The 16173-nt window shown below is 36.3% G+C and overlaps 2 protein-coding genes across 4 annotated transcripts; one reads left to right on the forward strand and one right to left on the reverse strand.

Annotated features, from left to right (window-relative positions):
- Positions 1–2129: 2129 nt before the first annotated feature.
- c20h6orf89 (chromosome 20 C6orf89 homolog) lies at positions 2130–7906 on the forward strand. Its single transcript, XM_005811819.3, has 8 exons — positions 2130–2280; positions 3912–4175; positions 4274–4439; positions 4695–4843; positions 5259–5401; positions 6294–6429; positions 6743–6866; positions 7045–7906. Exons 2-8 carry the CDS (start codon positions 3987–3989, stop codon positions 7125–7127), a joined length of 990 nt encoding a protein of 329 aa, XP_005811876.1. The 5' UTR covers positions 2130–2280; positions 3912–3986; the 3' UTR covers positions 7128–7906.
- Positions 7907–9271: 1365 nt separating this feature from the next.
- Positions 9272–15041, reverse strand: dram2 (DNA damage regulated autophagy modulator 2). 3 transcript variants are annotated; one of them, XM_014473620.2, is made up of 9 exons: positions 15004–15041; positions 14854–14913; positions 13173–13331; positions 12986–13053; positions 12738–12877; positions 12466–12643; positions 11271–11353; positions 10561–10653; positions 9272–10264 (listed from the first exon to the last, which is right to left on the reverse strand). In XM_014473620.2, the coding sequence occupies exons 3-9, from the start codon at positions 13301–13303 to the stop codon at positions 10145–10147; spliced, it is 813 nt and encodes a 270-aa protein (XP_014329106.1). In that variant the 5' UTR covers positions 13304–13331; positions 14854–14913; positions 15004–15041; the 3' UTR covers positions 9272–10144. The 3 variants fall into 3 exon arrangements, with proteins under 3 accessions (XP_014329106.1, XP_023180995.1, XP_023180994.1); XM_023325227.1 differs by having other exon boundaries at positions 13173–13326; positions 15004–15038; XM_023325226.1 differs by having other exon boundaries at positions 13173–13326; positions 14854–15040.
- Between the last annotated feature and the right edge of the window lie 1132 nt (positions 15042–16173).

Here is a 16173-nt window from a genome sequence, read left to right on the forward strand (position 1 = left end):
CTAACTGCTTGGAATTTTTATTCCAATTACATTTAAAGTTAATAGAATAAAATAAAATAAACACTTGCTAAGGCTAACTGTAAATAACCATAAGTGCTTTTTATTACAGCAAATTTGAATGTGTTTTATTTTGCCAGTAATTTTGAATTCTGATTAGAGCTGTACACTTTAAATTTTTGATTTTTTATTTCCTGCTTAGTGCTGTATAACTGTTATATGGATTGAAATGGTGATGATATGTGGATTACAACACTAAAGGAATAAAATCTCATAATAACCATCAGTAAAGCTTCATCTTTGTTCGGAACGGCATGCTACAAATAACAGTCAGCTAACAATTGCTGTACATGCTTGTTTACTATAGTTCTTATAATTTTATAGCAAAATGGGCTGCAGGGTTTCTTTAATTTTTGTGCTATGACTCTCCATGTTTTCACAAACTTGAAATGAACATTTCTAAGCCAGGCAACTGACCGATATGTGGAGAAGCACTGTGCTGCATGTTATGTAACAAAAAATGTGTGTAACATTTTTAAACCAGGGAAGAACAATCTAGTTTGTCTCCAGGATGGGTGGGGTCTGCAGGGATTGCCTCCTTCCTGACCCTAGACCTGTAAAAGTCCTGGATGAAGGGAAAACCAGCTATGATGATCCTCTCTACAGACCTGATTAACCACACAGTGATGGATGTGCACAGGACTTAATAATGTATGACCAGGCAGTCCTGTGGAAGGTTGTACTTCTTGAGTTCCCTCAGGAAATACAATCTCCAATAAATCTCGATTATTCATTATAAGTTTACTTTGGAAAATATATAAAATACCATTATTTAATGATGGTCGTTACAATTTATATGTACTAACATTTCTCTTCGCTTCATTTTGTGAAGAAAGGTACCTATCATTTTAATTTTCTGCTTCCACATCTCTGCCGTTCAACTACGTCGTAATTGTTTGCAGCTTGACTTTACTGTAAAATAGTTGCAAAATAAGTGGAAGAAGGAGGTGGGACTTCCTGCGGCCTGTCCGTGCTCTTATTGGCTGAAGGGAATTGTTTTGGTTCCGTTTAGGGCGGGATTAAGGATTTGTACATTTTGCTAGATTGGCTAAAAGGAAACGTTTATGAAACTTTATCAAAACTACATACAAGCTTTATTTTAATACATATTGGATTATTGTGAATTTTTGAAGTGGGGTTTCAATGAATAATAGAATTTAGTTTTATTACACAAGGCCTTTTCTTTTAGTGATTTTTTTCTTCTTCAAATGACAGTAGTTTGTACTGCCCCATATGTTTGTATGTATATATTTTCTTGAATAAATGCATTTGTACTTGAAAGCACATTATTTTGTATCATTTTCAACACATGTACAACATAACATTTTAGTCCATCCAATTTCGATTGAGATTTAAGTTGTTATAATGATCTTTTTGTTTTAAACGTTTCCTCCAATGAATGACGTTCATGAAATATTTATGTTAGACTTTGAAGAAAAACTTTGACAGGTCGTATCTGTCAGGATGCCTGTCATGCTGCCAAACACCAGCAGAGGGCTTCTTGAATCCGGAACAGGTTATTGGAGGCGGTGAACAAGAATTACACAGAATTATTGTTAAAAAAATTCACAAAAAATTCCATATTAAGAAATTATTTCAAAATATTATGTTGCATAACTGTGAAATATAGGTTATATACAGCATCACATTTTGCAACAAATGGTAATAATATTTAATTACACATTATTACAAGTGAAGATTTGATCAGTTTGTATGTGCTGGTTTTGATCTCTTCTAAGATTTTTAGCATGCCAAAGATGTACCATTGGTATTTTAGTTATTTCCTTTGGAGGATTCTTTGGGGTTTTAAGAGAACATCAAGTCCTCACGTTGGTACTGACCCCTACTTTGATGACTGGTTTAAAGTACCAAAACTCACCTATTTATTTTAAATTTTTACATAATCAACACAGATCTATAAAACATGAATTGTGCATTAAGCTATCCGTATTCAATGTTAAAGATTTAATCCAGATTTTAAACCATAGCTGACATGACGTCTGCCAGATGCTGGGAAAAGCAACGAGAAGTGAAATACTTCTTACTCAACTGCTGTGCCGGAAGTTACAAATCGGAAGCCAACTTCACTGACGTCCAGAATGCAGCCATGTCTAAAGGTCTAACTAACGACCTGTAGTTTATTTTACTTAAAAATATAAATATCCATGGCAACGGTGTAAGAAATGGGAATGTTATTACTACGACGGTGGATTTCACCTTAAGGTCAGGATTTTATTTTCGGGAAATTGTGTCTGTTGAAGTGAGAATCTGATGTTGCTATCAGAGAAGCTAACCTGTCAGATTATTTCGGCTACAGATTTCTGTTTCCATGGTTTTGAATTATTTAATCACACAACAAGCCCTTTTTAAATATTATCTGTGATTAACTGCTTTGGTGAGCACTGTGCCCTCGTGTTTGCACCGGTTTGTATATTTGTTATATAATTATTGTTGACAGGTTCCTGTTTTACTAAATGAGAAGATAAAGCTGTTCTGCTCTATCTTGACATCTCTTCAGACTGTTTACGCTTTTTTGCGCAACAATGGCAATATGGCGCAAAGTGTCACTGGTTTTAAACAGTCCCTTGAGTCATTTTTCTCCGCGGGTTTTGCTTGTTTTATTTACAGTAACACGTCGACATAGGGAGGATATTCTTGTGTGAGAGTGTGTTGGTCATGCTTCTAATACTTAGAGGTCTAAAATCTCTGTTTAAAAAATAAACACACTAATTGAACCATTCTCACTACAGATTAAGCGGACAACATAACATCTTAATCAAGTTCCCCTAAGTAAAACGTGTCTATTTGATCCCTCTTTTGCATTTTTACATGTAAAAAAAAACTTTTACAATGCTTTGTTGTGTACAGTTTAATGCATGCTGGTTGCTTCACGTGCATTTTTTTGTCAGGTTGTCAGCTTTTCATTCAACTGAATACCCTACTTTTAACAAAGCATTGGAAACTCAAGAGATAAAACTTGTTTGTGAATGAGGAGAACAAGTACATAGATGGGGTACAGGTAGATGTTGAAAGTCCTTAAAGTGTGCAAAACAACAGTGTGTGAGTGTTTTCATTATGTGTATCAACATTACGGACCAGGCAATGTCCAGATACAGTATTGGGTAAGCATGATCAGCTGAGGTTTCTAAGTCAAAAGTTCTGACCCAAACTTTTGTTTTCTGTATTGGATTTACATTTTCTTTCTTCTTTCCTTCTTTTTTATTTCTTTACCTCTGTCATGATTTTTATGACATTTTGTATATTTGTGTGGTTTTAATGATTTTACTTTGGATTTTTATTGTTTGTAACTCTGATTTTGTATTTATGAGTTTTTACACAGCATTTGAGAAAAAATAATTCTCACAGCCAACCATGGTGGTGGTAGTGTGGTGATGTAGGCCTTCTTTGCTTATTCAGTACCTGAATTGAAGTCTGAGTGTCTGTCAGTCAAGGCCCTGAATGACTTGCAAAAACGTTTTAGAGGGACATGGTCATTGCTAAACTTAAGTCTGATTTATATCTCGTGAGATTACCTTTAACATGGCATTAATCCTTGAAAACCCTCAAGTGTGGCTAAATAAAAATGCTGTAAGTCTAACTCTTAGTCAAAGTCCTGACTTAAATTTGCTCGAGACCATCAGCAGACCATTCTTACAGGTTATAAGGTGTCCTCTGCCTGATGTTAAAATTTCTTTGATTGATTGTCTGTCTGAAATGTAAAAAAAAACAGAAATTAGTATTGATAATAAAAAATAATAATAATAACCACTGACATAGAGGGATTACAAGCCAATAGAGACCAACTGTAATGTATAGTTTAGAGAAGGTGGTCACAACCTTTGGTTTCTTAACAGGTGAGGTGACACCATGATCCTGATTCTCTGCACCAGCTGAAAACTGAAGTGTTTGACAACAAAACTGCTGTCACTATGGGGACAACAACAAGCGAGCCATGTATCTACGACAAACTGTCTGAGAGCATCGACATCCTCCGCCAATCGGGTTACCGCTATGGCATGTCAGAGAGAGAAATTGAGAGATTCATCAAGCAGGTCCTAGAGACCAATGAGCCAAGAAGAGAGCCTCCACAATTTCCCATTCTAAGAGCCACCATTAAGGTGAAAAACCTGGGGATAACATAACATTCTTGTAATGTCTAACTGTACGGTAGAATGAATGGTTTCTCAATGTTTTAACATCTTTTGTTTTTGTGCAGTTTCTGGTTGCTGTGGGCTTCCTGCTGGTGGTGGTGCTGGCCTTCAACTTCCCGCAGAGCTCCCCCCAGTTGGGACTGGTAAATGTGGGCTGTTGCAACCGGTCGTCCCCCCTTAGCCATATCCGCCTGCTCTCTCTTCCTATTGCCAAGAAGTACAACCTGCAAGGTGGGAAGCTTTGTAGCTCTTACAAAATGCAAACTTCCAGAAGGCTCGTAACAATCGGATCTTAATTTGGGACAAATAGCTTCTGTATCTTGGTGCACAATTTTATAAATTTAGGAGTCTTTCTGCTATATTATGTGTCATCCAGTTTAAGGAATCAATTGGAGCTGTAAATATTAATTCCTAAAGTGACTTTGAGGTCCAGGAGGTTTTTAACTTCACAAACTCTGATTTTCATCTTGTGTTTGTGTGTGGCAGGTTTTCATGAGTGGTGGAGTGCTGGTTCTCTCCGGCAGAGTCTGGTTAACTGTTCAGGATGCGCAGAAATCTCCTCAGTGCTGGAAGTCCCAGAAAGCCTCAGGGGAACTGTGACTCTGCGACGGGGACCTCAGCTGGTCCTGCTGAAGGTCAGAGCTCCATTTGATCAAGAGTAGCCATCTGTTGAGTCGCCCATTGTTGCTTTTGGATATTTGGTGCTATCAGAGCCTACTTTAAATTTGTTTGGAAGTATTTTTTCCCAATTTTTTGAATAATCTTTAGATGTTTTTTCCTGATAAAAAGGATAAACAAGGGTCTGCTGAATTTAATATAAACACAATGGTGTGGCCACAACTTGTGGTGATTACAGTTTGACACAAACTGACACATTTGAATTGTGTTTTCAAGAGTGTAATGGATCTGATTTTTTTCAAACTCATTTTCAAAAATGCACATTGATCAGATATAAATTAAATAAAAACTGCAGCAATAATACTCATTCTCATTAGACATTTTGTTGTAAATTCATAGTCTTTTTTTATTCATCAACACTGTCGTCTGCAGGGCGGGGAGTCTCTCAGTATCCAGCGGCAGCAGCTGGAGGCGCTCTACTTAGCCCATTCAGGCTCCATGTCAATTCTGCTGGAGGAGGACAGTGGTCTCCATAGCGGCCTCCCTCAGGGACCTGCCAACTTCACCCTCCTCTGGTGTGAATCTGTGCCATTTTAGCACATGGATATGCTTTGATTAAATTGTTTCATTGTCTTGCTGAAAGGTGAACCTCAGCACCAGTCTGATGGTTGAACCTCTAATGGGTTCATGAATTGTGATATTTGACTCCATCCATCTTCCCATTAACTCTAAAGAGTTTTCTTGTTTCTGCTGAAGAAAGGCCTCTCCTAAAGCATGACTCTGTCCCCATCAAGTACAAAACTGGAATAGTGTGGTCAGTGTTATGTGCAGATTTAGCTTTGTACCAGATATTGCATCTTACATGTTAGTCAGAAGGTCTTATTTTGGCCTCATGTGACCAGAGCACCTTCTTCCAAATGGTAATTGAGAGTTCACTTGTTTCAAAAATGCCTTTCTTCTTGCTTTCCCTCCATAAATGCCTGATTTATGAAGTAGACAGCTAATAGTTTTCATATCGACAGATTTTCCACCTCAGCTATAGATCTTTGCAGCTCCTCCATAGTTATCATCAGGATCTCGGCTGCATCTCTGATTAGCATTTTCCTCGCTGGGTTTGTCAGTCTGTGTGAACAGCTATGTGTTTGTACATCTGCTGATGTGTCACGGCTTTTTTTTAAAGTTAAAAGTTTGAGATGTTGCTAATAGTTTAAAATTGACGTTCCTTTATTTAACTTTATAAAGTAAAAATATATTACTATTAAATATAGCATTTATTTATATGTGATTTAATTTAAAAAACTAGACTTAATTCATTCATGATTTAATAAATTATTTAATTTTCCTGTGCTGAAGCACATTGTCAGGAATCTGTCCTGACTGCCAGGACATATTCTAGAGAATATTGGAAAAATATCCATATGATCAAAACACAAGTTTTGATCAAATTGAATGTCTTTGTACCTACAGGAGGTTCAGTTCTGGAACCAGAGAAAAAGTGTTGAGATGGCTCTTCCCAAAGGCTGAGCTCTGCCCCCTGCTGGACAGCGCTGGGACCATCCTCCAGCGATGCCTGGTCATCCACAGCACAAACTCTCAAAGCAAGGCAAGTGAAGCTTGGCCCAGAATCTGTGAAGTACTAAACAAGAATTACAGATACTGAAGGGAAAATATTAGGGTAAAAAATACCACACAAAATATCTAATATATTGATTTAAGAAGTAAAGATTAATCATTTTTAAAAAGTAATGGAAACATTTCTCTTAAATCTTTAGAATTTATTTTAAACTTTTCAGAATAAAATGCATTGTTCACATAAACTACTAAGAGCATTAACGAAATGGTTACAGATACAGAAATTACGCATGCCTTAGACTGTCTCTCTGAGATGTCATCGTTATGTGCTGCTGATGTTTCAGGGTGTCAGGGTCCTGGGTTGGCTGGTGGTGGGGGAGGGGCTGCCAACAGTGCGAGTTGTGCCTGTTCAGCGATGCCAGAAACACTGCAGCTCCTTCAACCTTTGGCTGTCACCTGGAGACATGGGTAACTCCTGCTGCAGACACACATTTAAACTCCTTTACACAACAATAAAAATGTTTTGTGTTAACAGATTCAATTAGATTTGAAAGGTTTTTTTTGGATCAGTCCCTCTTTATTCACTATAGATTTATTCTCATTCTGACCCAATCTCTGTCTTGATTGTTGCCTTCTTCTTCTGCAGTGTATGCGGACCCCCGGTACTGGGAGATGGAGTTGTTCCCCGGACGTGGCCAGAACATCATTTGTGACGGCACGACCTTTTAGCCTTCAGATGGGCAGAGTTCAGGACTTGGGTGTAACACACAAAGCACCTTTGAATGTTTGGACTTGTTGGCCTGTGTGTGCCCATTTTCTGCCCATTGTTGCCTTTTAACACCCACAATATTTTGTTTATAGCACCTTTTTGGTCTGATATGCCTCTGAGAACTGAAACCAACTAACTGCACACAAGGAGATCAGGTAGGGGAGAAAAAATAAGCTCCTGCAAGATTTTCTTAAGAGTTCAGGTCAGAGGAATAAGGAGACTTATTCTTTAGCTGAACTGTTGAAAATTCATCTGTGCTCGTGCCACAGCTTCTAGCTGATTTCTAGCAATTAAGAGAAAAAAAATCTCTAAAATTACTGGAGGTGTCACTGATTAAAAAGGTAATAACACTGGTCCTAGACCCGGGAATCACTGCCACTATTTGCATCCTGTTCAGTGACTTGAAACAATTTTTGTTGCAGTCAGATCCACTTCAGTGGAAGAATAAAATTAAGTGAAATTAAGAATGAGTACATGAGGTTGTTTTGTTTTTTATATGCCACCACTGGAAAATGTTTTTTAACGTGTAGACTGACCATTATTATGCAGACACTGAAATCAGCCAAGCTCATCTTGTGATAATTACATCTACAATTTATCTGGGTGATTAATTTGGTCCTAATCATTTGCAATATTGTGCAAAAAAAATTAGCTTTAAGCAGTCCTGCCAGTCAAGCTCCAACAACCTATTTTCCTAATTGTGATGTGATGTTTCTGCCTGAATAAAAACGTAATCATCTTTTTGTTCCATACTATTCTTCAGATACAACCCTCCATGAGCATAACCTGCTCACAAAATACATATGCACATGTTCCAAGTTATTTTCTACTCTTTTAGATTATTTTTTTCTTGCAGTCTATGCTTGCAGGTTACATGCAAATAACTGCAATTTTATTGCATTTTAGAATGTAAAATAGTTTTCTGCATTATTTACATTGTGTAAATTTAGAACAAAATATTAAACAAGGAGGCAAGAGATGTAATGTGATGTTTAATCACAAATAAAACGGAACTTATATTTTGAGTGTAATTAAGACAGAGCTTTAAATGTAAAATTAACTTCAGTGAAGATGGTAAAGAGCCCCACTGCTCTGGTTCTTACTTGAAGAGTGTAAACGGTAAGTTTATGTCTGGACGGGTTATTCTGGAGAAAACGCATCTGATCCCCTTTTGAATGGAAGCAGTTATGGCAACATGTTACACTAAGTTACCACACAGTTTAAAGAGGGGGGCATTTTAATTTGATGTGTTTTACAAAGCTGCTTCTCCAGATTCAGGGTGGTTATTGGATGTTGTGACTTTAAAAGAAATATACTATAATATATATTTGATTGTTGCTGCTGAGTTTTGGGACAAGGTGGGAGTGGAGGTAATATTGCATGTAAGATCCATAATTAAGTTTAAATCTGTTTGCTGAACAGAAGTTCTGCATTTTAGAACAGAAAATTACCACAGCAGAAACAAATATTTAAACTGCATTAGAAATGTAATTGTTTATGACAAAATAAAAAAGGATGTTCAGCTTTCTTTTGTGTGGCATTATTTTAGTTCTGGAGTATTAACATATTTTACTTGTTTCCATTGTGTGTTATCCTTTTATTTATAGCATATTGCATTACTCTAAATAGTGTGCATAAATGATTTGATGGTAGTGCAAAATAAAATGTTTATATAAACTCAGTTGTTTTTACCTGACACCTACTGTAAGTTTACAGGTCAAGAGCTATAAGCCTAATCATGTTCGTAGTGCATCAAAACATCCAATTTCAGTCAATAAAGTGTAATATTTCAGATATCAAAGTTCTAGTTTGCAGAGCAAATAGATTAACTTATTTTCTTTAAAAAAGAAACCTCAGGATTAATTTTGAAGTTGCCTTCTACTTCAAAGTTGAAGTGATTTGCACTGTTATTTTAGCTTTGCAGCATAACCCTATCAGACTGAGGTTAACTATAATGCATGCTACCTGTACAAGCATGCATATACAGACTATTGTGTAAAAGGTGTTGAAATAAATTAATTAGACGATAATTGTATCACAACTTATTTTTTTCTTAAAATTTAATTTCTTTTTCTGTATTGAATATGTGCACTCAAATAAAATGTTGAAAGTTTCAACAGTTTTTATTGCTACTCCAATAAAATATTAAATAATTTGATGACTTATTACCACAGGTGCAAATAAATGTGGTCAGTGCTAAATATATCATAAAAGGGAGTCATATCCCACTAGCATTACAGTGCAAATAAAACATTTATTCATACTCACTGACAGCTGGTATGTAAATGTAAGAATACTAACACCATTAATCCCTAAATTAATAAAATCTGTGCTCAGATAAGCAAAAAAAAAAAAAAAAAACAAGATTAAGAAGAATTTATATACATTGATTAAAAATGTAAGAAATCCATGAATACATTTTGATACAGTTTTGCCAGGCCAGTTATGGCTTACAACAGGGTCTAAGACAATATTTAATAATTGTAGTTAAATGACTTAACAGTTTAATACTATTTATTTAAAATGTAAGCTAAGTAATCAATTAGGTAAGCACTGCTTTGCATCATGGTACAGATACGTTGAGAATAGTGTAACTGAATAAATATTTGCATTGTGATTGTCAGTTTAGTGAAGCACAAATAATAAAAACAACTTGCTTGTTTGGTTACACAGGTTTTAGTTATTATACCCATTAAGAGATCTCTTACGACAAACAAGACAAAGACCTTCTTATGGTGTGAGCAGCTCAAACTTAAAGCTACCCTCTGCAGATTACAGCAGGTGAGCAAATCTCTGAGTCAGATCGCTTCTGAATCTCAGTATCTGACTATATCCACAGTACAATAAGACAGAAGTGACATCATGGTGCCCTGACCCCTTAAAGGTCTCTGCATATTCTTTATAAAACCAAACTTCAAATTTGCTAAGAACAAGCAAAGCAAATCTGAAGCAGACTCGGCTGCAGCTGCATTTTGTGTCACGTTGTTCCTGCCAGCAGTGGAGAAGTTTCGGACGGTCTGTTCTGACGAGAAGGTGGAACAGTCCCGTCGTACAGATGGCTGCTCTGGAAAACTGCTACTGCTCGCAAGTTTATTTTCTGAAGAAAAGAATAAAAAAGAAGAAATGTTCAGCTTATGAAACGAGATTAGATTATGTATTTTATCAGTTTACAGCAAACAACAGTGCCCTCTTTGTCCCTGCTTGTCCCAGCTGAACAGCTTGATATATAAAACATTAGACACAATGAGGTTTTTCTTCTACTCCCATCTTTTTTATGTCTCACTGTAAACATGGAGTCACATTTTAAAATTAGTTTTCACAATTATGTTTCATGTTTTTTAATTGTCGTCATGTCTTATGAGCACTGTGGTGTAAAACATCAGGAACAACTACCTGAAAATCTCTGATGTAAGTGAGGAAGAAGCTGATGAAGGAAAAGGCCAGGAACCACTCAGACACCGTGCTGACAAGATGCGGTACGTAGCCCTAAAAGACGACAACACAAACATTAATGCAACAAAATGGACAATTTTTTGTTCCATTTTATCTGGAATGGAACACATTAATCTAATACTTAAGTACAAGTATTAGATTAGATTTAGTTTTGCTCTGGTTTAAGCTGTAGGTTTATTATCTGTTTGTGTCTGAACATTCCTCAGTCCCTCCAGTATTTCCTGATTGTTTTTGCAATTTTTTGCAATCATAATCACTGATTTTGTGGTGCTACTTCAAAAATATCTGTAAGGTATTTTGCAATATTTGCATTTATGTATAATTGTAAATGTAGCTTTTTGTTACTCAACTGATATCAAGTAAGGCTGAGGTAGAAGGTAGAAGAAGTAAGAAATCCTGCCACCTGCAGGTGGGAGTTAGTAGTCACTTCAAAACAAACGTTTTTAATAATTTTTGTAAACTTAAAATTATGCTTTAAAACAAATCTATTGATCTGCTGATTTTGTGTGAATTTTCGTGATCGCAGAATCGCGAAAAACTGGAGAGACTGATTAGTATCTGTAAATGATCACTTTAGCTTCAGTGCCACAATCTGAACTGCATGGATGTAAAATATATAATAAATACTAATAATTCTGATGCTAACTGACCGGTTCTCCTGGGATCCAGTGTAGCTTACGGGGTACATCCACTCCTGACAGACTGCTGTACATGATGACTGATGATACAAACACTGACAGACTGTTAAGGAAAACAACTCGAAATGAGCAATTCAGATCTTCAGGTAAAACATCTGTTGCTTCTTTAATTTTGAGAGACACAGTTCCCTCATTATTACTTCTAACCAACTTCAAAGCATGCATTTATATGAGTCAATAAATGTATGAGGGAACTCATACATTTATGAGTTGTATGAGTGATTCCCACTGATTCAGTGGGAATCAGTCAGTTTCCCACTGAGCAAAACTGGTAGGTGATTGGAAGGTCAAATACTGAGAAAACAGTTTGTTTTTACCTATTTATTAAATGCATCAAAATTTATAGATTGAAAAATTCTCACAGTTTTTCAGTCGAACAATACATCAAACCTAAATGTGCACTTTCATGGACTTTTTTGGGTTTTGATGCATGAATTGAGATAATCTTGACTTAGATTTGTCGTTTAATTTAAAGTTACAATCTCTATAAAAATGCCTGCAGCAGATTATTTTGTATTTTTATGTGTTTTTGTATCTAGAACAAATTGGTATCACTGAAGAAAAATCAGAAATCACTATCAGACAAGAAATGCCTCATTGGTGCATCCCTCATTTTTGTACATTGGAAAGGAGGCAAAATTTCAGATTATCAATTTCTACTGTCCCTGAATGCACCATTAATAGCATAAATGATCAACGGTCCTGAAAGTTAACTTTTAAAAACTTAACTTTTAAATAAAACTCCTGAGCAATGGGTCAGCAGTTAGTCAATTATTCCAAAATTACATCTTTGGCTTCATGTTTTATAATGTTGGTCAGTTTCACACATAACTTCCATATTATTTTGTCCAAAAGTGTGATAATAACTTCATACTACACTTACAATTGAAACAAAAGGCTAAGAAAGACAGTAAAAGCTTGATTTTTCAGTCCCTAAAATGAGTTGCGAAAGAATCAACTTCAAAGAGAAGCAACACAACAGGCTTTTGTTCTGGAGTCTTAATGGATTCCGACTAAACCATGTCACAGATATTTCATTAAGGCCACAGGAATTTCTGTCATCAAGTGAAAAATTGGTATCATATTTCTTCTTTCATGTGATTGCTACATATGTGTTTCAGAACTGACAGAGGGAATTTAAGGATACTGCTGATGATGCTGCCCAGGGTCCAGACCAGGATGGTGAGACGAACCACAAATGTGGTCTTGCTGTGGATGTGAGGCTGCATGTAATGCGACATCAGCGTTTGAACCAGGATGTAGATCGCTCCGACACCGAATGTCAAAATTGCCCCCACCAGGTGCATGGGGAAAAAGGTTGTCTTCTGCTCAGAGAGGGATGCATAAATCTTTAGCTGACCCATTCAATATTTCAGATATTAAAAGAGCTCAAACTGATCCCAGAACAGCAACACTCACCTGGAAGTTGGCCACCACACACATCCCGAAGGAGCTCATCCAGCCGAGGAGTAGCCCAACGAAGTTCAGTCTTCGGAGTTTGACCTCGTCATCGAGAAGAGCCTCCACTTGCTTGTAACGCACATACACCGTGGCAATGCCTGTAAACGGCATTCACACAGAGAGGGAGTAATGTTAAAAAAAATGTCTACTGTTGTGTAGGTTCCTCTGACAATAAAGAATGAGAGTGCAGATCCACATAGCTTTACCTAAAAAAGCTGAAACATCCATCATGATCCCGAACACACACCTCTCCGGTGCCAATGTTCCTGTGTCGCTGCAAGAAAGAAAAAAAAACCATGATATATTATTTTAAATCCCTTTGACTTTTTTGTTTTCTGTCATAGGACCCAACATATTGGGTATGAAGAACCAAGACATTCTCCCAGTTCTGACCTGATGTAAGGCACCAGAGGGTCCACATGTCTCAGCACCACCGCTGTGATGTAGGCGAAGACGAAGGACGCCACCGTCCAAACAACCAGAGCAGCGGGCAGGAGGCAGAGACCCTGCTGGAACCACCACATGGTGTCCTCACAGCTTCTTCACACTGTGCTGCGAGAAACACGGTCATTAATACCATCATTAGGGTTGTTTTTTTATTATGGGTGATATGGCTCACTGCCATATCACCCATAACTGTTATGTGTTAACAGTTATATATACCCATATCACCTATGGGTATATCACCCATAGGTGATATACCCATGGCGCCACTGTCTGAGGGGACAGCACAAATATTTATCACCATTTCCAGTCAATAAGAAGTGAGAGGCACCGTGTTGTACAGAATGTAAGATCTGTAATAAAATATGGCTCTAGATGGGTCTATTTTACTGCAATTATGCATTCTTTAAAACACAGTTTCGATTAGCAAATCCTATTATGAAAAAACAGAAAAGAAAACAACAACAAAAAAAAACCAACAAAGAGGGAGAGTCTTAGTCTAATTTAAAAACACGTTAAATCTTGACTTCCTTCATTTTTGGGAACTGTTGTGTCGGTGTCATTTATGAAAACCAGCCACCACAGAAACAGTTTCATCCCCCAGGCTCTAACAAACTAGATGACCACTTTCATCGTTCTGCTGTGAAACAAAACGAGCACATTTGCACTAACACAACCTGCTTTTCTTTTTTGCTTTTTCTTACAAAACAATGTAATGTCCTCCATGTTATTTTCTCTAAAATATATATGTTTATATTTATTCGCTGTATGTTGTCTGAGTGACAAAGTCAAATTCCTTCTTTATGTACACAATTTTTTTTAGTTTTCCAGGTAATGTGAGAGAGATGTCTTATCAGATAGTGGAAATGTCAATATTCTGTTTTTCTCAAGAATTTAAAGCTACTGGCTCCTACTTTCTTTTCTTTTAAATTATAAATAGTTTGGGGTTAAAATGTCCACATTGGGGCTTAAAGATGAATACAATGAATCACATTTGATATTAGCTTTCAGCTTATCTGATCAACTAAAAATCTAAAGTGAAAGCAAAACTAAACGTCTTGCTATGTATCAAAGTATTGTTTTGAACCCATAAAAAACAAATCACCTGACTTCCAGTCACAAGGTATTTATTTTTATTTTGTTTGAGACCGTAGCAGAAATGAGTTAAACTCGAAGGACAACATGCAGTTAAGTGTGTCAGGTTTCACTTCCCCATTCTCACGAAAAGAAACCTTTTTTATTAAAGTGTCAAAAAACGAGGCTATAAATGCATAGACTTAAACATTGCAAATAAAGGCAGCTTAACAGCTTTACAAAATATATACTCTGAAGGAAATCGAGAGAAAGCACATTAAACCAACTTATCACTTTAACAAGCAGGATGTTTTAAACTATTGCAATACTTCCTTAGGCGAAATAAGATTAGTTTTGTTGTGTTTCCTTTAAATTCTAACAAACGACTGTACACTATGTTACAATATTTACTGTGTATCATATGTTAATATTTTTAAGTTAGTTACATATTACGCACAGTAGATTGTTTTTGTAAGTCAACATTCTTAAATGTCACATAATTGTAGAGAAAAGTTCTTGTATTCGGTACCACCTCGGTAAAAATAATGAAACTCACGTTATTCCAGTCTTCCAGGGAACATAACCTTCCTGCGCTGCAACAGCAACCTGGAAAAGACTATATTGAAAACAAATAGGGGTTCGGACTTTCTTTAGCTATTAATTATACTCCTTCAAACGTAAAGCATCTGTTTTAAGTTTTTAATACCCCACGCAACGTCCGCCGCGCCTGCTTCCTCCTTTGGTGAGCTACGCATGCGCACATAAATATTCAAGTGGATTTTTTTTTGTCCTGTGCTCTGCCTGGCAGGCAGCGCTGAGCTTAGTCTAAAACCGATTCGTAAAGGAATAATTAGCTCAGAAAATTGAGCTAACACATAATTTTAGTGCCACTGGGAAGTTCGTTTTAGTCATTTTCAATAGGAAAAACTTGGGTTTTAAAAATTTGCTGCACACTGATTGCGATGCATTATAGCATGTATTTTTATTAATTTAGACGATTATGAAATGCTGCTAAAGAAATCCAAAAGTTTTACAATAATAATTCTTCACACTTAGTGCCATATCATGGACTTCTCAATCGTGAGGCTGATTACCGACTTCAGGAGTTGTGAAGGAGATAGTGTTTAGTTGGTACCAAACACTAAGTTGTGTAAACCATAAAATTACATTCCAAAAGAAAATGACTGTTCACAGAATACTAGCATTTTAAAATTTTGCACTGAATTGTACATGAGCAGCAGAGATAACCGTAGCCTGTTAACCAAAGGCAATTTAAGTATTTGGAGAAGATTCAAAAGGCATGAACTGTGGTAAATAATTTACACAAGCACTACAAATACATGTTTATTTCTAATTAATTACTTTTTCTTAGTTTTCAAACTTTCACTTAGTGACAGGTGAGCTAATATGAAATAACCCAATTAAAGAAATTTTGTTTCAACAAAATTGCACATTATGCACATTGTACATAATGTGCAATTATGCACAATTTTCCCTGTAAAACAGCATGGTGTAACAGCAAGCTCTCCAGTTTAATTAGGCATTTATATATAATCACACTTTGGCTTTTCTTCCTTATTACTTTCCTCTAATTTTGAAATAAAAAAAACCCCACTACTTCAATTTTTTTTAATGAAAAAAAAGAAATTAATCTTGTGTTGCCAAAAATCATTAAATAGTTGAAGCAGAATGGGACACTGATTGAGCCACAATCACCACCTCTGGTCAGTCAAAAAGGAACTTTTAATACTCTACAAGAAAGAACTGGCATTCAAAGTTTCATCTTTCTTCTATAAATAAGACTACTTTTATGCCCAAGAGGAAAACTTTCTTCATGCAACAAGTCCATGGCAATAAAGAAAAAAGACCTATGCAT

The sequence above is a fragment of the Xiphophorus maculatus genome, chromosome 20, assembly GCF_002775205.1.
Source record: "Xiphophorus maculatus strain JP 163 A chromosome 20, X_maculatus-5.0-male, whole genome shotgun sequence".
Classification (NCBI taxonomy): domain Eukaryota; kingdom Metazoa; phylum Chordata; class Actinopteri; order Cyprinodontiformes; family Poeciliidae; genus Xiphophorus; species Xiphophorus maculatus.

Excerpts from the sequence above, each read along its gene's own strand:
- c20h6orf89 (XM_005811819.3), top strand. The coding sequence starts at position 3,987 with ATGGGGACAACAACAAGCGAGCCATGTATCTACGACAAACTGTCTGAG. Across the intron at positions 4,176-4,273 it reads TTCTAAGAGCCACCATTAAG|TTTCTGGTTGCTGTGGGCTT; the intron begins GTGAAAAACCTG and ends GTTTTTGTGCAG. Across the intron at positions 5,402-6,293 it reads GCCAACTTCACCCTCCTCTG|GAGGTTCAGTTCTGGAACCA; the intron begins GTGTGAATCTGT and ends TTGTACCTACAG.
- dram2 (XM_014473620.2), bottom strand. The coding sequence starts at position 13,303 with ATGTGGTGGTTCCAGCAGGGTCTCTGCCTCCTGCCCGCTGCTCTGGTT. Across the intron at positions 12,878-12,985 it reads GGATGTTTCAGCTTTTTTAG|GCATTGCCACGGTGTATGTG; the intron begins GTAAAGCTATGT and ends TGCCGTTTACAG. Across the intron at positions 12,644-12,737 it reads GTGTGGTGGCCAACTTCCAG|AAGACAACCTTTTTCCCCAT; the intron begins GTGAGTGTTGCT and ends CTCTCTGAGCAG.